At 36.5% G+C, this 23,653-nt stretch overlaps 1 protein-coding gene across 2 annotated transcripts in view; it reads right to left on the bottom strand.

Moving 5' to 3' along the window:
- The window catches only part of LOC145669658 (putative cytochrome P450 49a1), a 102,115-nt gene extending 86,327 nt beyond the window's left edge, over positions 1–15,788 (bottom strand). Inside the window, exon 1 of one of the 2 annotated variants that reach the window (XM_081737911.1) lies at positions 15,688–15,788. In XM_081737911.1, coding sequence (XP_081594037.1) covers positions 15,688–15,690 — 3 coding nt within the window. In that variant the 5' untranslated portion in view covers positions 15,691–15,788. The remainder of the gene's footprint in view (positions 1–15,687) is intronic. The other variant, XM_081737912.1, reaches the window with a different exon arrangement.
- Between the last annotated feature and the right edge of the window lie 7,865 nt (positions 15,789–23,653).

Genomic DNA, 23,653 nt, shown 5'->3' with positions numbered 1-23,653 from the left:
TATCTTTGCGATCATTGCTATGTTTGTATGGTAAGGGGGTTAGCACCCCCTTGCACCCACGACACCCATCGTCGAACTGGACCGCGGTATTAAGGCACTTAATGTATCAGGAAACTATCATTGAAATCCAGTCCCAGTTAAGGAAATTAATATGTTTACAAGGTTTGTTATAATGTATAGGATAGACTAGCCTTTGGGTAGCTGGGGGCTCTGCCCCCAGTCTCCGTGTTTGCTCGCTCTACGGCCTCGAACCTCTAAAACCTACAATTCTACCAAATTTCAAGTTTCTTTTCGTATTTCAATTATCTAAAAGATAAGATTTTGTATCACAAGAAAACACTCTCCTAAATATCATGGGAATTACTTCATCCCCTATATAAAATCCTTAAAAACTAAAAATATTCATTTTTGGCAATTTTCCTGTGGGTTAGTCTCGGAAGTCTACAATCATGCCAAATTTCATCATTCTAATCCCGGCGAAAGTGCCTAAAGATTTTGGAGTGTAGAGGATATCCCATATAAGTAACATTGGAAAGATTTTTCAGTTCCCCATAAAATTTCTCTACGTTTGAAAATTTTTATTTTTAGTGATTTACTTAGGTAACGCTAATGGAAACGTACATCTATATCAAATTTCAAATTTTTATTCCAATTTCAAGTATCTAAAATATGAGATCATAAGTCCTAAAAAGTGCCCATTTAAATAACATGGAGAATTTCTTTATTCCCCCCTCCCCCGCCCCTGTAGTCTCCCTAGAAATTAAAAGTTATTAACTTTTTGCAATTTACCTGTGGGCTAGTATTTGAAAGCTACAATCATGCTAAATTTCAACTTTCCACGTCAACCAGAAGTGCCCCTTTATTTTATGTCACTTGAAGTTGTATATATATAGTTAGAGGTAATGCAACCTTTTGAACACATTACCTTCCGTAACTGAATTTCAATGGCACTTTGCTGATATATTAAGTGCCTTAGTACCGAGGTCCAGTTCGACGATGGGTGTCGTGGGTGCAAGGGGGAGCTAATCCCCTTATCATATAGACGTGGCTATGATCATAGAGCTACAAAGATGGAACAAACACCACTCGCAAGCTTTTGCACAACTGAACATAAACAAAAGTGGGTCTTGTGCGTAGTTTTCGATATCTAGCATGAAACATTTCCAAACATTTAATTTTTTCCGGCCTACGACCATCATCACACATGTGCTTTCTTCACATTTTTACCATACCCTCACTTTTTTCTCCATGTAATATCAGTCATGATTTTTTGCAATAGTTTATTCACATACAGAATTACTTTGTGGCCTACACAGCAATTTTTTAGCACTTTGCTCTCCTGAAATATTACGCCCCAAAAATGACATCAAAATCATAAACTTCAACTTTCAGACCCTCATTAGTCTACAGTGCCAGTAGTATCATAGCTGTGGATATTTCTGCAAACTCTTTACATGCAGCACAAAACTTATAAACCCCACACCTTATGCAATTCCAAAATACAGCCCCTTTAAAAGTGTAATTTTCTGTAGTTTTTCTACTGATTTCATGCATTGGTTTGAACCCTACATATTTATTTAGAAGCAAAAGTTTGTATTCTCTCCTGTAAACATTCGTTTTTGTTTGGTTTTCGTCTGACTTGTACGTCCTGAGCAACTGTAGTTTTCGTAAATACTTCCAAATGCAAAAATTGACACTCCACTGACAACAAAGATGACCGCCATTCAGGAACACTTGTACATACGATAACGTGAATGATGTTATTGACCTTCTCATACACACGGTTCGTCGTCACACTCATTTTATATATATATATATAATTTTCGGAGATGATCGAGCAACCATTTTCACCATTTTTGGACCACTTCAGATGGATTGAGCTCCTAATGTGATGAAGAATGGTATGTTTTTGAAATAGGGTAAAACTTGAAGTGAACATTTATATGATACTGCACGATATATTACTTATACAAAGCAACAAATCGTCTTAAAATAGACATTTATTTGGCCTATGAAACCTCCTTAAATAAACATTTGCTTATAGAAAGAACCTGTAGATGTCGCATATTTTTCTCATTACTCTCTCTAGTAAAATGTCACCGCGCTCGCTCGCGCAATCTCTCCTATGTACTGGACTATCTCTTCTACTTCATGATTGCGCGAACTTTCCTGTTTGGGTAAAAGGGCTTGGGTGGAATTTTTCAGTCTGGCGGTAACGTATAACGCTAGTTTCGACAACGAGCTAACTCAGATACTTATCAAATTTTGACTATTTGATTCTGAAACCTTTCTTATGAATTTGTATCTATTGTTTGTGGAAATATACGCTTAGTTTGCACCATTCACAAAAACATGGTTGATACTACTTCTGAACGGCTTCTATCGACACGTGAATCCAAGTGATAAATTTATTTGCGTAGTTGTCAATTTCCTATTCGTTATCACTTGCCAGACTCTCTTCTTCCCTATCCCTTGGCTTTCGCCCAATCTACCATACCACGCGATCTCTCCTTACTTTACCCCATAAATTATGTCCATTTTAAATGCAAAATGGAAAGTTTTATGATGGATCAATATTTAGGACCTTTTGGTATTCATTTGCCTTTAGTTATACAGGAAATAGATGAAGCTAAAATTATTTCAGCAATTTAGTGATGTCAACCGGCTCGGCTCGGCTCGAGCCGGCTCGGTTCAGCTCGGCTCAGATGAGCCATCGGCTCGGTTCGGATCAGCTCAGGTGAACCATCGGCTCCAGCTGGTTCGGTTGGGGTGAGCCATCGGCTCGACTCGGTTCGGCCCAACTGAGCCGAGGGCTCGAGTCGGCTCAGATGGGTGAGCTATTGGCTCGGCTCACTTCTCGGCTCGGTGGTGACTGAGCCGTGAACCGAGCCGCTCGAGCTGTTGACAATACTAGATTAAAGTTGCTAACTACGTGCTACGAAATATTAAAACAAAAGCCCAATTTTAGAACTTGGATTACGTGAAGACAAACAAAATGTAGTTGAGTTTGAGTTTGTAGTAACTGACTTGTTAATTAATCTCTTAGATCAGTGGGCACTAGTGTGATCTCTGTTGTAAATATCATTCAAAAACTAATGAAATAATAGTACAAATATGTAAAAGTTCGAGTACACCGACAACTATTATTGTTAAGGTCGTGTAACTGCATCTGTGTAATTTTTTAAAAGCATCCTTTGTGTTTATCTAGACTTGTTTTATTACTTCCATCTGTTTATCAATAACTGAAAAAATATTTCTAAGCGAACTTGTATTTTTCTTTGTTGTTAATCAGAACGATGTTGCGCTCAATCGGCTCGGCTCGGCTTGGTTCACCTGAGTCATCGGCTCGAGCCGGCTCGGTTGCGATGAGCCATCGGCTCGGTTCGACTCAGGTCAGGTGAGCCATAGGATCGAGCCGGCTTGGTTGGGGTGAGCCATCAGCTCGGTTGGAGTTAGCCATCGGCTCGGCTCGGTTCGGCCCAAATGAGCCGAGGGCTCGAGCCGGCTCGGTTGGATGAGCTGTTGGCTCGGCTCGGTAGTGACTGAGCCGTGAGCCGAGCCGCTCGAGTCGTTGACAACATTACAGCAATTGGGGAAATATTTTTATCCCCAGTAAAATATTTAATGACGCCATCAACTGGAGTTGTACTTCTGATTTCCTGTTACAAAGCAAGAACACTAATTACTACTATGCATCCGACACGCAATAGAGGTGAATAGCTTAATAGATATGATTTAATTATTATTGATTTCAGTATCTATTTTTCTGCTCAACAATTATGTCCATTTTATATTTTTAAGTCGACTGTCAGCCCATCTTGTATAAACTGTGTGTGTAACGAACCTCTATACAGTTTTTCGGTCAAATATTGTATGAAATTTCCAACATTTTTCAGTAACTTGATATCAAATGTAAATGCAATTACTACTTCCATTTTCAATTATAGGTTATCGTTTTGTTTATCTTAAAAAGTACATAAGTAAGAAGATACTGAATATACAAAAAAAAAAAAAAAAAAGTTGCATGTGACCTTCACTCACCAAAACAAAGTTATGTAGGCACACCACACATGAGGATAGCGGTGAAGTGGGTATGACTGCATACATCCTAATTGCAAGAATAAATCTTCCATTAAGAGTCCCTATCACTGCGAAATTAAAATACCGCTAATTTTACAGTAATTATGTGATATCTTCATATAGATAAAAGATAATCGAAAAGTGAAACAAGATCTCCCTAGACAATATTATTTTGCGTGAGAAACCGTTATTAAGACTCATTTATCTGCTTTCGATTTCAAGCCATTTAGAAAATAGGCATTTATTTTCGCGTTTCTAAATAACTGCAAACGAAAAGCTACTAGGTGACTAGTGATAACGGTACCTCGTGTAAAATAACATCGTCTAGAGAGGTCTTGATCCACTTTTCGATTATCTTTTATCTATTTGAAGATATCACATAATTACTGTCAAATTAGCGGTATTTTAATTTCGCAGTGATTAGGCCTCTTAAATAAATATATAAAACGTGACTAGTATAGATTCTATACATGAAGCTAGATTAAGTGCGAAACAAAAGGGCTACTATTCTGAAGCAGTGGCGACGCCAGTTCTAATTTAATGAGGTGAAAACGGAGGGCCAAAGACATTTTGAAATGAAATGAAATCTTTGAGTTTACGTCCCACGGTTATGCCAGCTAGGAGACGGTGTGATGAGACATGAATGAAATGGTGGAATGAAGAAGTGGGAGGAAACGGAAAAGCCCCGAGGAAAACTACGCACACGGTGTTTGTCCACCACAAAGTTCACTTGGCGGAGTTTGGATCGAACCAGAAACCCCATGCATTAGAGGTGAACGCTCCACCACTGAGCTATCGCGACACTCAGAGACATTTTGAGGGGCCAGCTATTTTTGCGCATACCGAAAACGATATTTAATAATATTTGGTCTAAATTACAACATGTCTGGGGAGACAGGTGTTGCCACCGGGCTAATCCACCCCCTTGCCCCATCAGGCGTTGTCATTGTTTTGAACAAATAAAATCTGAACGTTACTTTTATAAATTGCGAATTAGTTGTCAAAGTATCCGTATACAATGATGTTTTTAAGAACCAGACTGGTTCAGTTTTTTTTTTTTTTTTTTGTCGTGGTGATTGCCAGTTCTTGAATTTCGTGGTTTTTCCCCGAAAGAAAAATGTCGTAGTTTTTGTTTGAAAAGAAAAGTCTTGCTCAAGTGCACAAAATCAATTACAGAAGAATGAATACTTACATTTGCAAATACATAATAGAGGTACTACCTTTAAATCTTGACTATTAAGGGTCCTCACTACAGCGAAATTAAACTACCGCTAATTTTAGAGTTTTTCTGTAATATCTTCAAAATAAATAAAAATATTGGAAAAGTATAAACGTAGTGAACTAGACAATACGATTTTGCATGTGGTACCGTTATCACAACTCATCTATCTGCTTTCGATTTGCAACTGTAAATAAATTTAGCATTTTTTGCGGATTCTGTAAATAGCGGGATACCAAGAGCAGATAGGTGAATTGTGGTAAAGGTATCACATGCAAAATCGTATTGTCTAGTTTACTACGTTTCTGCTTTTCCAATATTTTTATTTATTTTGAAGATATTACAGAAAAACTCTAAAATTAGCGGTAGTTTAATTTCGCTGTAGCGAAGACCCTTAACAGGAACCAAAAGTTAAGTTTGAAGTAAACTACTGCAATTTATTAAACACTGGAACTTTCAAAGTAACAATGTTGGGAAATATAATTCCATCAATTTATCTCACAAAACAATAACCGTGGTGAAGACGCAAACATCGGGATAATTACAGAAAAGCCAAAAGACAGTCCTAGGACACATGTTAACGAACATACCTGAAATATTTAGTTGTTATTGGCCGAAACTGGAAAATGTAAACAAGTGTTTATACTGATCGGTCAAACGTCTGTTCACAATTTTGAAAGAAAGCTTCTAGAAACTTCTCTTTTTTTTTTTTTTTTTTTTTTAATGGTTTTCTGAACAGTTTTCCAATTAACACCTTCCAGTGACATCCATGTGGACGTAATGTCATTTCCCTTTTTCAGCCCAAATGTTCCCCAATGCAAATGCCTTCTATCAGTAATGTAAATGCTATCGTTGCGCTTACACAATAACTGCCAGTAAATGAAAACCAGGTATGACAGCACGCACATAGAAAAACGACACCTGGAACGCAAGGGGTTAATTATAGTCAATACTTACTCGAAATTGAAATATAATACAATTTCTTCTTTACTAGTGTCAAATTGAGATATTTATAGTTAAGAGTTATGGAATTAGCCATCGAACTGTTTGCGAGTGTCAGAATTTGACACAAAATCACTCATTTTGATCACAATTGTGCATTATTATGAGCAATTGTACGAAATATTTGTCGGATCTAGACAGAGGCGGATCCAGGACCAATTTCTGGGGGGGCGATAGATTGTCATACTGCTACTTTTAAGGGCTCCAAACTTTGGAATGAGTTATATATATATATATATATATATATATATATATATATATATATATATATATATATATATATATAAATAAGAAAGTTGTCTCTTCTGGGGGGGTGATCGCCCCGATCGCGCCCTGGATCCGCCCCTGGATCTAGCCCGTAATGCATACAAACTTTACATGAATAAAATTATATAGAATAACTTATCACTCATAAACAGTATGGCAATGAAAAAACCTCTGCATTCCTGAAAGAACGAAGCACAAACAGAAGGTTAAAATTAAAATTACGTAACCTTTCATGATTCACACAAACTATGTAAGATGTTTCAAAACAACACTGATAACGTTTGGGAGATGATTCCTGACACCAAGATAAAACAATATATATATATATATATATATATATATATATATATATATATATATATATATATATATATATATATATATATATATATATATATAGACCAAGCTAGGTGCAGAAATCCGTCATTTCGGAGTTTATAGGCTGCCGGAAACATGAAATAATGAACTTTAAAGGTCCATAATTCCAATACTATGGCATTACCGTAGTCGGGTTAAGACTTCTCTTAGGAACTAGTGCTTTATCCAAATATCCATGTTTTATAATCCTGCGGTACTTCCGCAACTATTTTTATAGAGGTAGTTGCAAATTATATGCCAGTAGCAAAACTCTCTATAAAAATTGTTGCGTGAGGATTGTGAAACGTATTTTTGGATATCGCACGTATTAGTTGCTAAGTGAAGTCTTGACCCGACTACTTAAAGTCCCATAGTATTGGAGCTATTCACCTTTAAATGTAATTTTTTCGTGTTTTTGGCACCCTATAACTCCGAAATGACAGATTTGTGTACCCACGTTGGTCTATATTTATTGTCTTATCTTAATTCAGAAATAACTCCCAAGCTTTGTCAGTGTAGCTTTGAAACACCTTGTATTTTCTTTAACATGCCGATCTTTCATTAGTCTTCCGGCGTGTGCGTCTTTTTCAGTCAATATATTTAAGGTAGTTTTCAGCTCTGTTCATCATGCCAAGTTTGGTCAAGATTGAATTAATACCGTCAATAGCATCCCATATAAAATACTCTTTCAGTAAGTCCAATTCCATAATTTGATGGTCAATAGCTCAAGGAACAAAAAATCTGGACACCATAATATTCCAAACGTTTACTAAGCTCATGAAGTTCTATCGGCCATCTCAATTTTGGTCAAGATCGGTTGAGTTTCATTCATTGCGTACGATATACAGGCTACGGTTCTATCACCATCCCAATTTTAATCAAGATTGGTTGAGTTTCATTCATTGCGTACAATATATAGGCTACTAGTACTATCACCATCCCAATTTAAGTCAAGATCGGTTGAGTTTAGTTCATTGCATACGATATATAATGTACTATTTCTATCACCATCCCAATTTAGGTCAAGATCGGTTGAGTTTTATTCATTGCGTACAATTTATAGGCTACTAGTACTATTAATATCACAATTTAAGTGAAGATCGGTTGAGTTTAGTTCATTGCATAGTATATATAGACTACTAGTTCTACCACCGTCCCAATTTTGGTCATGATCGGGTTGCGTTTAGTTCATTCCATACGATATATAGGCTAGTAGTTTTGTCGCCATCCCAATTTTGGTCAAGATTGATTGAGTTTCATTCATTGCGTACGATATATAGGCTACTAGTTCTACCACCATCCCAATTTTGGTCAAGATCGGTTGAGTTTAGTTCATTCCACACGATATCTAGACTACTAGTTTTATCGCCATCCCAATTTTGATCAAGATCGGTTTGAGTTTCATTCATTGCATGGGATGTATAGGCTTTTTTTTCAAATAAAAAAAACGATCAAAATTACTATGATCTTCTCCTTCGTAAATGCTAATTTTGAATTTCGCCATTCCAACGTTTGCTTATATTTAGGATTGCTAGATTTTTGCATGCAAAAATACGGACACTTTCGATTTTACTGTAAACTGCTGAAATAATTTAATTTGTTAGTGGTTTTACCTGTTCTTCTCCATAACCTCAAATGCATAGCATGTAACAGGCCACTACATAATTAAGTATAATGCTTCTCTCATAAAGCATTACTCTTATCTTACCTTTAATAATAAAATAAATTGTCTTAATCCTCTTCTTCTTCTACAACCGAAGGTTTTAGCTGAAATCTAATTTTATTCTATCAAACTAAGGTTGTAGGTTTTTGCTCTGAGAAATATATATTTAATATATAACACTTGTAGAATTGATATCAATTTATTTTTAGAATAAAAGTGCAAATATACATATGTACATATAATCAAAATTCTGTCATCGAAGTTCTTCAGCCTTAACTAATTAACCTTTGTATCTTTTGATTAGAAAAATATCTTAATCGATGCCCACAGATTCCCAAATTTACTCTACTCGGAAACCCGCTGTCCGCCACTTCGAACAAGCTTCGACCGATGTCCTACTACTATCAAGAAAGCCTGACTACAACTTTCCATCAGTAAAAAAAAATAGATTAACCTTTCATCTATGACACCCACTTGTGAACATAGAAGGTTAACTCCCTTAAAGAGAACACCATCACTTAGGTCTCTCTGGCCTAAACAAAAAAATATCTAATACTTCAATATATAAGCGATTTGAATCTCAGAACTCAGTTAAATCTACGCTTCTGTATAGACCATCACTCAGGCCTTCCCTACATGAATTTATTTCAAGATAATACTTCTACGGCCATCACTTAGGCCCAGAGAAAATTACTTCTCTCTGCAACTATCATCACTTAGATAGTTCCCTACATGAATTTTATTTCAACATAATATTTCTACGGCCATCACTTAGGCCCAGAGAAAATTCCTTCTCTCTGCAACTATCATCATTTAGATAGTTCCCTACCAGAAGACAGAGAATTTCAAAAGGACATCACTTAGCCCTCCTGACCATCTTCTAAAAAATTACGACTGAGGGTCTTCTTTTATATGGTCGGTGGACGCGTTACTTTCTCTTTTTTTTATTAGGTTTATATTTTCGCTAAAGAAAAAGAACAGCTTGGGTAGGCAAAACCTCCGAGATTCTAGTAATTCCATTCTAAAATTTTCAGCCACCAAATATTTAAAAGCTAAAGGAAAAAAAAGTACGTTAGAAAAAAAGATTAAGCACAAACTATGAACACAATTCTATACACAAGTTATCCTCTACAATTATATATGTATATATATATATATATATATGTGTGTGTGTCTGGCCAGACCTAATAGATTATAAATATATAGTCTTACTAATTAAACATATAAATATGTATAAAATATATTTAATCTTTTTTACCTTATTACAGCAAACCAGTAAGGGCGAAGATACGTCCTTACAAATTAAAGACAAATTATCTACTACAGTAGATCTATACATAACGAGATTGAGATACTGAAAATTAAAACAGCTAGACTAATCTGTTTGTGTAAACGCGTATGGCACTAAAATGCTTTTAAGTATTTTTTTTTCCTTTTTTTGTAAACGTTAAATGATACTTGATTCATTACCTGTTATGTTTTTAACTTGTTAAGCAATGGAATATCCATGGAAGCTAAGGAGTCTGAAATCTATGTCTGTGATTGGCTTTTCAAGGCAGTTTCTTACCTGAGATTGGAAACAACATATTTCCAATTTCACTAAGAGATTTTTTTTCTCGCTCATAATTCTCTGCACTGTTCGCAAACTCATTCCAGAGGCCGCCGCAGTTCTCTCATAAAGACCGCATTCTGTTTTGTGATCTTCTAGGTATCTCTATTATGGAAGAGTACAAAACTTCTGCTTTTTTCTTGGTGAAAGTGTAATCCGTGCATTGGTCAAGGAAACAGTAATTAATTAATCTATTTTTCGAGTTCAAAACAAAAATTCGGATATTTTGTCACTTTTCTAAAGAGTACAATACGGACACGAACCAGTGATAACGCTAGTTTTAATTTCTTCTTGGAGGCAGGAGCAGCTTTTGTTTTTTGTATACCGAAAATGATAGTTCTATATTACTTTACCCATATTAAAGTATAACATATCAAGAGGGGTCGACGAAACCTGCCCTCTTACCCATCTCTAGCGTCGCCACTGATATGGACATAATAAAAACTGTCCACACTAAATACGACCATCTGTCAACCCTATTTATATTAGATTTTCACGCTTTATGTTTTCAATAATAAGAGTCTGATTCTATTTAGGCACTGAATATTAATAATTTTAGGTAGATCCTCAAAATAGGTTTTGTGCATGTTTTAACACGTTCACTGCTGAGAACGCCCATCGGCGTCCAGTACTGAATTTGGCATATGCACCGGACGCCTCTCGGCGCTTGTCCCTGCAGCTAATCAATTATAAAACTTGTATATCAATTATAAAACTTTCCCGTCAATACCTGCACTAGCGCTAGCGGGAAAGTGAATCAGCTGCAGGGACAAGCGCCGAGAGGCGTCCGGCGCATATGCCAAATTCAGTACTGGACGCCGATGGGCGTCCTCAGCAGCGAACGTGTTAAAAAATTTCTGATACAGACAGTGTAGATCACGTGAGCCTTTTATTTATGTGTCCTTGATAGTAACTGAAGCAGTCAGTATTACATGCGCCTCTCGTACCCCAAGTATGTGAGGATTTAACCTCACAAACATTTTTGAAATTTAACCAAAACAATTTATATGTGAGGTTAAACTGGTGCATAAGTCAACAACAATACCCTAGGCTTTATATACCCTCATACCTCTAGTACGTGAGGGATATACTTTCTCATACCCAAAGTATGTGAGGATTTAATCTCACCAATATAGAGGAACTAGCATGTGCCATATCCAAATAGACCTATCCAAGTTTCAGAATTCTGCGATACTTCCGCAACAATTTTTATACAGATAATTGGTGGGTACTTCAAATTATATGCCCGTAACTAAACTCGCTCTATAAAAATTGTTGCGTGAGTCCCGCAGGATTCTAAAACATGCATTGTTGGACAGGACACATATTAGTTCCTAAGTGAAGTCTTCATCGGACTACGGTAGGTCCAATAGTATTGAAGCTATGGACCTTTAAAGTTCATTTTTTCATGTTTTCGGCAGCCTATAATTCCGAATGGAAGCATTTGCGCAGTATATACTTTTTGTCTTATCTTGGTGTCAGGAATCGCCTCGCAAACCTGACGATGTTGTTTGGAAACACCCTGTGTACCCTCTTATACAACGTATATGATGTTACTCTATGCTTTATATACCCTTTTATAGTCAAATGTATGGGATTAAATAATGTCTCCAACATCTTTTGAAGTTTAACCAAAAAATTTGTTAACTTCAAAAACACTTTTAACCTCATAAAATATTTTACCTTTTAACCTAAAGAAATTAGCCTCAGTACATTTTTCTATGTATGGGATATAGACAGTTACTTCCAAAGTAATCGTTATTTGTGAAGATTTTAACGGATTCACTTCATTAAAGGAGCAGTTCGAGTTAAAAACAAGTTTGGTGCAATAGAAAGAGTAACAAAAAATAAGAGACCCGTATTTTTTTATATCTTGATAGGCCGTCTCGTTCAGCTTCTACAGGAATTTGTTTTTGATGAATCGTAAATGCTGACGTCATTGGTGGGATACGTGAGAAACTCAATGTGAGTCAGCAACCATTCCCTTGTATGCAGCTGATAAACCTTTAATAGTGCATTGAATTTAATAGATTGTGTTTTGGATTTGTTAGTTGCTCTGTGTTGAATTCTTGAGCGAAGTTTTTGTAAGTTGTTTTTCCTATAGCATTAGTATATAAAAAAAAAGAGTAGAGAGAGAGCAGTAATTACGTTTGTTGTGCGAAACAGTGTTTCTTCCAGACATGTTTTTATGGTGGCACTGTCTCCCGGAGCTCTGAGAGATTCCCCCGAAGAAGACCAAAATAATACGTCTATAATGTAATAAATATAATAGTACTGTGTAAAAATAATGTGCCTCTCCGAATACTAAGTGTCCCTTTCCCCCCCCCCCGGATTTTTTTCTGAAAAGAACACTAGTGTGAAGTAGAAAACACGTGTTAGAACAGCGCGTGCTGTGTCTGTGAAGTGAAATAGAAATGCCTAACACCTGCTGTGTTTTCGGTTTCTTGTGCAATTGAAGCTGAGGACGTAAAGTATCTTTTCTTTCGTTTCTAAGTCGTGAGAAATCACCAGATCGATATAAATTATGGCTCAAGAAAATCAATGGAAAAAATGTACCAAATAAAATCACTCGTGTTCCAAACATCTTGAAGAGCCTGCCTTCGAGAAGTCAAGTATACTAAAAGAAAAGTTAATGCCAGTGGCGGATCTAGACTGGGGCCGGGGGCCTAGGCCCCCCAGTTTTTCAGTGACAAAATTGATTTAAGCTATTATTTAGATATTTTTGAAAGTTTTTAGGAAACATACATATCATAGTATGGGTTCTGACTCCCCCCCCCCCGAGTTTTTACCGTCTAGATCCACTTCTGGCTAATGACAGGAGAATTATTTACACGCAAACTGAGTAAGAATGCTGTTCCAAGTATATTATTAAAAGGTTTAAAATCCGAGCCATTGAAGAAGCACCGATCTATGTCCAGTTACCAACGTACAAATATCGTACAAGATGCAATTGACGGTTGTAGTCAAGACGAGGCATTAGAGGGTAATAGAGACTATGTCACTCATGATTCTGAAGATTAACAAATAAAACACAGTTCTGACCAGAGCAGAATGAAATATATTAAAAACTATACTTACAATGTGTTACAGTTTCAAGGACCTAACGTCCTCTTCATCAGACACCAACACTCTGATGGTGTCTGATGAAGAGGACGTTAGGTCCTTGAAACTGTAACACATTGTAAGTATAGTTTTTAATATATTTCATTCTGCTCTGGTCAGAACTGTGTTTTATTTGTTAAGCTACTTATCCAGAGTCATGGAGTTTGTTCATTCTGAAGATACTGGTTTAGAAATAAGCTATATAATGTGAATTAGGGAGTGAAATATATCGGCTTGTAGAAGGAATCAGTGACGATGACTGTTCCTCAAGACATTGATTCATCGTTTAATTTCTCTGTATTATGTGACAATGATGATGAAACGGGTGATGAGAGTTGTTCCGCGGACAGCTATGAGAATAAAAGAAATTTAACCAGTGAAGTGTTTTTCGTATTCTGGCAAACTTTACAGATGTTATTTCATTTTTGCTTCATATGTTGCGCTCCTGTACATACCTTGAAGCACAAAATTATAGGGTCAGCGTTAAAAATTGCAACGAAACGTGAAAATGAACATACTTATGTTTGGGAATCGGAAGAATGATTAAAGAAAAGGTACTTAGGTGTTGCAGCAATCTCGTCCGCCATCTATTTACATATTGGTTTCGATTTGTTTTTCTTTTTTTGAAACGCTGAACTCATGCTTTATAGGATACGTTTTATAATATTATAAAAATGTTTGTACAGCCCACCAACAGATATCATTTTCTACATGCAGATGATATTTGTAAGTCTTTGCAACCAGTTCTGGAAAAGGAAACCGCACTTAGAACGTGCCACCACACCTCTCACAAACGAAATGCTTGGCACTGTGTAGTATGTATTGTAAGCCTGCTCTCGCTCTTTGCCCACCTATGACGTAATCACAAATTCTTTCTTCCTCTGTTACTCGCTAACGACTGAACGTATCGCGATCAAACAAACACCATTCCATTTAGAATTTTCAACTCTACAAATGGAAATAAATTGTAAAAAATGCATTTCTAAGTCGAACTGCTCCTTTAAAAAACTCAGCCGAGACAACCACTCTAGCTATCTATTGCACAAAAACAGAATTCAAAAATTCGCTTTCGTTCAAAAGTTATCGTGTGGAGTAACGGACGGTATGTGTCACCGCTACACGTTATGATGGTAACGAATTGCCGTTACTCGTTAAGATCTTAACGGATTGACTTCATTAACGAACCTGTCCAACATAATTACTCTAGTTACCTGTTACAAAAAGAGAATTCAAAAATTTGTTTTCGTTCAAGAGTTATCGTGTGGAGTAACGGACGATATGTGTCACCGCTACACGTTATGATGGTAACGAATCGCCTTTACTCGTTAAGATTTTAGCGGATTGACTTAATTAACGAACCTGTCCAACATAATTACTCTAGTTACCTGTTACAAAAAGAGAATTCAAAAATTTGCTTTCGTTCAAGAGTTATCGTGTGGAGTAACGGACGATATGTGTCACCGCTACACGTTATGATGGTAACGAATCGCCTTTACTCGTTAAGATTTTAGCGGATTGACTTAATTAACGAACCTGTCCAACATAATTACTCTAGTTACCTGTTACAAAAAGAGAATTCAAAAATTTGCTTTCGTTCAAGAGTTATCGTGTGGAGTAACGGACGATATGTGTCACCGCTACACGTTATGATGGTAACGAATTGCCGTTACTCGTTAAGATCTTAACGGATTGACTTCATTAACGAACCTGTCCAACATAATTACTCTAGTTACCTGTTACAAAAAGAGAATTCAAAAATTTGTTTTCGTTCAAGAGTTATCGTGTGGAGTAACGGACGATATGTGTCACCGCTACACGTTATGATGGTAACGAATCGCCGTTACTCGTTAGGATCTTAACGGATTGACTTCATTAACGAACCTGTCCAACATAATTACTCTAGTTACCTGTTACAAAAAGAGAATTCAAAAATTTGCTTTCGTTCAAGAGTTATCGTGTGGAGTAATGGACGATATGTGTCACCACTACACGTTATGATGGTAACGAATCGCCGTTACTCGTTAAGATCTTAACGGATTGACTTCATTAACGAACCCGTCCAAGATAATTACTCTAGTTACCTGTTACAAAAAGAGAATTCAAAAATTTGCTTTCGTTCAAGAGTTATCGTGTGTAGTAACGGACGATGTGTGTCACCGTTACCCGTTATAACGGTAACGAATCGCCGTTATCCGTTAAGATCTTAATGGATTGACTTCATTAATAAACCTGTCCGAGACAGAATTCAAAAATTCGCTTTCGTTCAAGAGTTAGCATGTGGAGTAACGGACAGACGGATGGATGTACAAACATTGTAATCTTATAAGGACCACTATCGTGAGTCCCAATAAACAAGACAAAATTAAAAAAAGAAGTCATAATACATACCATAGTGTAAGGATTTTCAATGTGCTCAGCGAGCACTTTCAAGCCATCAACGAACTGCGATCCCCCAACACGATAACACAATGACTTCTTTACTTTTATTATCACTCCTAATGACAGACAAAAAAAAATTAAAAAGAAAATTGGCAAAGTGTCAAAGGTTCTTTGTGTTTGTTAATGCCCACGCACGTGGACTATAAATAAGAGTTGCCAACTTATTATCTGGACATTCTACTAGATCTAGAGCCACAAGAAATTTTATTTGTTTTTTCAAGCTAATGTTTAAAAGCATCATCCTCTTCCATTTCCAGCTATACATTTCATATTTCCTCTTTATTTTTATGTTTCAACCATTAACAAACTGTGATCTCCTAACACTATAATAGAATGAATTCTTTATTTGCATTTGATTTTATTACTGCTTTAAAGCAAATAAATAAGTATCTAGTTTTTTTTTAAATAGTCTCATTGAGAAGCAGTAATTTTTACAAATTGGTAATCAAATTCTTAAACTAAATATTATTGTATTTGGTTGCTTAACATTTGACAGCAGGACTTCATACGTAAAAAAAAAAAAAAAAAATGTAATTTTAGAAAAGGAAATGAGTTTCATCTCCTTTTCCACAGAACGAAGAAACAATAATTTTAAAAAAGTACAAACACATTAAAAGTTGTATTTAAAAGTAACCTACAAGTTCTAATACCATGAGAGTTGGTCGGTTGGTTGGGTGGATTTTAACGTTCCTTTTCTTCAGTGAGGCTATATGAAACAGGGCCTCACAACAGGCCCGTATCCAGGGGGGTCTAAGGGGCCGGGCACCCCTAAAATTTTGCTGGCCCCCTAGAATTTTTACAGTATGCTTGCAAAAGAACTATAATATGGTTATGAACTATCATATGGTTGGATCGGGCCCCTCTACATTTTTGGGCTGGCTACGGGCCTGCCTCACAATATGCATCTTTTAAAGTTCTGCTTGTTCAGGAGTAGGTAGAGCAAATTACAATCCGGAATCGTTTCCCGCTACAGGTTTTTATTACAAAAATCCACTATAAACAGTATTTTACAGAAATATTACAATAATGTAAATTCTCTAATATACCATAAGGTAAAGAGAGATGATCCAAGGTTCGAGCAGCCTAGGGCAGGATTCCCACAGAGCTCCGAAACAAGCTTCGCTGGAAGAAGGAAAACCTAGAGTTCCGAAGCAAACTAGAAGCTTTGGGTTAGGTACCCCTAGAGCTCCAAAGCAAGCTAGAGGAGGGATTGACCAGTCGAGACTGAAGCTGTCGTTGAAATGCTCTTGTTTATATAGGCTCTCCAGGTGAAGCGGTGGCGCTGCTGTTCCCTTATAGTCATGCTGCTCTTCCCTTGTGGTGTTGCTGTTGTCTCTGTCGTCTCCAGCTGTAGTGCTCAATAGTAAAGTGCACGTCTTTGTTGTTTATAAATAGGAACACATGTTGGAAGTTTGTAAACACAAGCACGTGGGACATTACAATATATTGTTTAAAGTAAAATCAACATCCAATCTGGTACCTGTGTTTGTATCCGATGTAAGTACCTTTCTAGGGAATAAAACTCCGTCCCACGTTACAGTAGTGTAGTAAGTTTTTTTTTTTTTTTTAACTGGGAAGGCAGTACGAGGGCCACTAAAATTCTCAGGATACCATTTGCGTTAAACTCGCTTTGAGAAAATAATACACTATGTAAACACGTATATTACCATTAAATTTAGGATTAGGAATGTCCTGGGTTCCAAACCGAGGTATCATTCTGATTGAAGTTTACCGAAGTGTTTCCCAAGGATTAACCCCATCAGGATCCTGCCGCCTACAGTCGGACAATTTGTCCATGCCGACCAGATGCTGCGGTCGGATTGCCGACGCCTTTCCGCGCGATTTTCGACCGCGACGAATAGTTGCTTGCCGAGCAGTCGGCAAACAGCCGGAAATGAGCATTAAATGCGTCGGCGCCCCCGTCAAAAAGAGGCAGGCAAAAGGAGTTGGCAGAGGGTCGGAAAGAGGCCTTTTCGACTGTTTTGCCGACTCCGACTGTCGGCAAAGAGTATTTTATTTTATGATTTTCGACCGCTTGCCGCCTCGGCAAAAGGTCGGCAACTTTGAACAAGTAGATCGTTGTGCCGCCGCGGAAGGGTGCCGGCAGAATCTGGAAGTCCGCCACCGTCGACGGTGGCAATCTCTCTTTCCGACCGCGACTTCTTGATGGAGAAGTGACAGACTTCCATTATAGGAGTTGACTTTCTTTCTTGAAATGTAAAATTTTGAAACAATCGTCGTTTTTGTGGAAATACTTTTAAATAGTAAAAAGAACAATATATGAATATCTCTTACAGTATCGGACATTCTAAAAGTTTCAATTGTTACTCAGAATCTTAAGTCACAGCAGAAAATCAATACAACATTCTGACACTTCAGACAGTAAACCCTTTCTTTAAAATGCTATCCAAGGTAAACATTAATTTTAAAAATAAAAACAGTTGCAATTTTGTTAGAAGCAAAATTTGTCTTCCAGTAACAGATAGGTATTTACTCAAGTCACACTTGAGATGTATCCAACCTTTGCAATTAAGGCATTCACACATTCTTCTCCAAATGACTGGAGGCAAATGATGTATTTAGTCTTTAGCTTCCCGCTTTCGGTAAGCCTAAACAGGAATAGAAAAAAATATAAAAATGTTTTATATTTTTTTACTGAAGAATTTTATATAATTTTAGTTTGAAATTCCAATATATTGAATGGAATGATATGTATACACATATCGATACAGACGAAGAATTTGATTTTCAGTTTAGCGTCCCTTTTTCAGCAGCGAGGCTATAAGAAACGTGGAGTGACAACTTAACGTGGGACCTGAACCACATTAGTTCCCACCAAGAATTGAACCGGGTCTCCCATACCACAGGGGCGTTTGCAAACGAAAGAATCAGCTCTCAGACAAAGGAACGGAGTGATGGGCATAAAATACGCGAGAGTTACGAGTGCATGTAAACTGTAAATCAGTTATAATCTCGAATTCTATTTCTTATTTTAACTCCCAGACTGTCGCTGTTTTTGGTAGGTTTACTAACAGTAACGGAACAGAAAATGTCCTCGATTCCGGTCCCAAAACTAAGTAAACGTTCTGATTTGGTGTGTGTGGTTTAGGGGAAAGAACCGAAATTCATTTCGACACATTGTTTCTGTTCACGAAACCCGTAATACGGTGTGGCTTTATAAGAAAACTGAAAACACATTTTGGCATTAGCACTTGCAAACAGTGTGCGAATTAAAAAATTTTCCCAGGGGGGGGATGAATTTCACCCATATGCGAACCAATCCTCCCCCCACACATTATATATATATATATATATATATATATATATATATATATATATATATATATATATATATATATATATATATATATATATATATATTTACTAACAAGTACAAAACAGTTCAGATGTGAGATCTTTCATAAATTTTCACTCAAGTAATATTTAGGTTAGCTACGCATCTTATCTTTATGTCCATTTAAAAATACTCCAGAGGGGGGAAAAGTTGTCCCTGCCAGGGATAAAATTTTTCTTCTCCAGGTTGGGAAAGATTTTTGTCAGGGGGGAAATCCCTGGCATCCCCCCCCCGCCAATTCGCACCCTGCTTGCAAATATTGTTGGCTAAAAGTCGTTACAAGTCAAACAATGTTGACCAACTATGAAACGACATCTCAAGGGAAACATCTACAGCGGTTTTCTTACAAGATCTACGCTATTTCTTCTTTCTCTATAATTTCGCTTTCACTTCAATAACGTTTTCGATTTGAAAACTAGAACAAATTTTCTGAAAAATCAATTTTGTTTCTGGAACTAATTTTCTCAAAAAATCAATTTTGGTTTCGTAGTTGGAACAGATTTTTCTCAGAAAATACATTTTGGAACTGATTATCCCAGAAAATCAATCTGATTTAGGGGCGGAATGGATTGTTTTAAAGAAAATCCACTTTGATTCCGTGGTCAGAACGAATTTTCTCGTAAAATAGATTTCAGTACCGAGTTTGAAATAGTTCTTTTCACCAGAAAAAAAAAAAACTGTTTAAAATTCTTGTGCGGAAGTTTTTTTTTTTCGATAATGACGTTCCTGTTCCGGAACCGAAACCAATTAGAACCAATTTACATGATTTGTTCCTTTACGGTTAATAACCCTGGATTTTTGCTCTGGTACCAGTCGAAAGACAGACAGATATACGGTCAAAAGAGTCTGAAAGACTTCCTTTTCTCAGGCATAGTAACGTTTGGAAGCTTTTTATTTTTTTCGGAAACTTTCCAATTGAGTGATAGGAAATTAAGAGTACGTGATAAATATTGGCATTAGGTGTACCAAGGAATTTATTTCTGGAGGAGTCCAATGCAGTTTGGAGGGACTTAATTTAATACGGCAATAAATTATGTTAAATTTTGTGTAAAATAAAGCACCCCTAACATTAGACTAAATTTAGAGAAAAGTTGAGATTTCGGGAGCCCAAACTCCCAGGATTCATACCCTGCATACCTCCTTCATTGACAGTTTACTTTAGGCTTTGTAATTTTGGCTGGCTGAGAGGACAGAAATCAATAGAGAGCTTTTGTGAATGTGGCATTGAACCTCCGGGTTCCATAAGCCATAGTTATTTAGTTAAACGAAGACTTAGAGGGCCAGGACTTATCTGAACTTTCTTCCGGCTCATCAGTGTTCTGTTACCAACATTTGGTCATTTCTTTCAGTTATTATTATTATTATTATTATTATTATTATTATTATTATTATTATTATTATTATTATTATTATTATTATTATTATTATTATTGTGGTTTATTTATAAACTACTAATTATGCGCAATATTAAAACAAGTATGGAAATTATCTCTTCACTAACTCCCATTATTGACTGCGTTCCGTCAAATTAGTGCGGTAAGCGTTCCAGCTATTTTCTGAAGTCACTTTAAGGGCTATAGAAGAAGAAATACGTTTCCAGTCTTCCACAATTTCAGGTGCTTTATGCTATGACATTACCTTAAGCTTTATAACATCTCTAATTCTAGCAATCAACTAACGTTTTAGACCCTACAATGTAACTTTCATGATAGCTCATCAGCGCTGGAGAAAGCTTTATAAATGTTGCAGTTTTCATTCAACTCTCAGAAGTATTATTGTAGTACATAAATATAGACCCTAATAAACAATGTTTTCCAGTTTCTTTTGATTTTCTTTAGCACCACCATAGAGTGGCTATCATATCTCCGTTTTGGAAAATATTAGTGCATATGCATATGCTTTAAAAATGGTTTTAGCAGCGAACCTTATCGTATATACCAGATCTTACTAAATATATTAAATTCAATTAATGATCTCGGAGTTACATTTTATACGAAAGTACCCTTAATAACTATATACGGTAGTTAACATAGTTAATGACTCTCTCAAGATGTTAGGGGCCGCGGTGGTAGAGCGTTCACCTCTGGTGCTTGGGGTCCCGGGTTCGATCCCAGCCCCCGCCAAGTGAACTTTGTGGTGGACACACACCGTGTGCGTGGGTTTTCTCGGGGTTCTCCCACTTTCTTCATTCCACCATTTTCATTCATTACTCATCATCACCGTCTCCTTTAGCCTAACAGGCGGGACGTAAAACTCAAAGATTTCATTTCATTTTTTCAAGATGTTAGGGTTCATGATTAGAACTCGCAAGGAGTTAACATATTACCACACTTATAAAAAGGTATTACTCCTATGTCCGATCAAAACTGGAATACGTGCTGTGATCTGGAACCCATCGCAACACCAATACCAACACTCAACAGCAAAATTTGAACCTATATTTGAAATGTCGTATACTTGCCCCCCTTAGAAACCACAATATGGGCACCCTTGCCAACGCCAACTGGAAAAAGTCAAATCTAAATTTATCAAATACTTGACGTACAAGAGAACTGGGATCTATCCATGTTATGAAAATTATCTTACATTAATAGACAACTTCTGTATCCCTACACTAGAACAAAGGCGAAATGTGGTAGATCTGATCTTTCTTCGTAAAATAGTACAAAATGAGTTTAATAGTACAGATCTGATGTCAACACTAAATTTTTATGCCCCGACCTTAAAACTCGTGTTGAAAACTCTGGCTTATTTTATTGCAAAAAAAAAAAAAGCAAGGAAAAACATATTATTGGAATCACCAATCTGGAGAATCTGCTCTTCTTATAACAAAATATGTATCGAACACAAAGAAATTGACATCTGTAATATGAACTCTATGTTTAAGAAAACTATTGTAAATTAATTTTGTAATACACCAACACTATAATTGGGCTTATACCTGTTATATTGATGACAAATAAATAAATTTTGAGAGAAAAAAGAACAATGTCCAAAATAAAACAACTAATTGTTTAAGAAAAATAGAAACATTCGCTTCCCGACTTCAGTTTAAACAAACCAGGACTAGAGGCGAAAAGAAAGGATTGTTCTGCAGTAGCGGATATAGAAGATAAAACTAAGGGGGCGTCCATAACCCTGACTATGAAGGTATATCATTAATTTACCATAAACTTTCAAAAATATATAAATAATAGGTTCATTTTTTTGTTACTCAAAAAACTGGGGGGGCCCATCCCCCCCGGCCTCGGGCTAGATCCGCCACTGTTGTCCTGACGAAATCGGGACATCTGAAACTTTAGCTAAGAAAAAAATTGAAATAATCTATATCTTGCTAGAAAATAGCAAAATTGGCAACCCTGCCATGATTATCATGTTAACATGTGATTTCTGTTTAGGCATTGTAATGATTACTCAGTCATATGCACTCATATAAAGACAACAAAATATTTTCAAGTACTTTTGTACTTAAAACTGGCAAAAGGGAAAAAAAAGAACTTATGTTTGACGTATGACGTAAGCGATGCGATATTTACATTAGTTATGCGCGAAGGAAATATGACGCATCTGAACAAAATAACCAGACATTGCATTTCTAAAGTATGAAAATCAGAAGCGCTTAGACGTGGTGGAGTTTCAGAGCCTCCCAACTTTAATAATTCGACATACGTTTATACATTTTCTTAATAAAAGCTTACTTGTCCAGCCAAGGGCGTCGTTTTCTTTGTAACTTGGGGGGGGGGGGGCACATTCAGATGCAGAAGGCATATATGAGGATTTTTAAGACAAAATGAACTCAAATTATGTCAAATATTGTATATTCATAAATACAATGCGGGGGCCCTCGTGAATTTTGGGGGTGTCCAGGCCCCTCCAGCCCCCTCAGGATCGGCACTCTTGTGCCCAGCAGAGAAATGATTGATATAGCCTTAAGATTTCATCTTACACTTCATTTGTATTCTTTCTGTTCCTATTAAAGCAATCTAGTTCTATCATTTTTCTTCAAAATGTAGATGACAGAGTAAACAATTACTGTTTTTTTTTTTTAAAAAAAAAAGAAGAAGACATAAATTTTCATTGAAAATGGTGGGGGCCAGGACATCAAAGAAAGTGATTTAAATGGTAGTACCTAGCCCAACCTGTTTATTATCTTCGATTTCATTTGTTACCTTTCTGCTTATCTTCACGGACCCCCCTGAAGTAGGCCTATATCAAGAACTCTGTTATAATCGTTTCACAGCCCGAAAATTATATTCGAAATAAATATAATTATTATTATTTATATATTATTCTGGCGTTAGTAAATAAATTAAATTAGAATAGAATATTGAATATTTTGTACTCCAAAATATTTGGGGGGTACGTGTTCCCCCACCAAAGACGCCCGTGGGTACAATCGAACTTTTTTTTTTTTAAAAAAAAAGGACATATTTGTGAGTTTAAAGTTTTGCTTGAATAACATGTGTTCACTCTGTAAGGTGGGGATCCTTACAATATTCCTGTCCACGATCTTTCATGTCGAGTATGACCTGACACAAAAAGATGCGTTGTCGCCATTAT

This window comes from Thermobia domestica, chromosome 14 (assembly GCF_964235325.1).
Source record: "Thermobia domestica chromosome 14, izTheDome1.hap1.1, whole genome shotgun sequence".
In the NCBI taxonomy this organism is placed as follows: domain Eukaryota; kingdom Metazoa; phylum Arthropoda; class Insecta; order Zygentoma; family Lepismatidae; genus Thermobia; species Thermobia domestica.
This window is presented reverse-complemented; position numbering and strand designations above follow the sequence as displayed.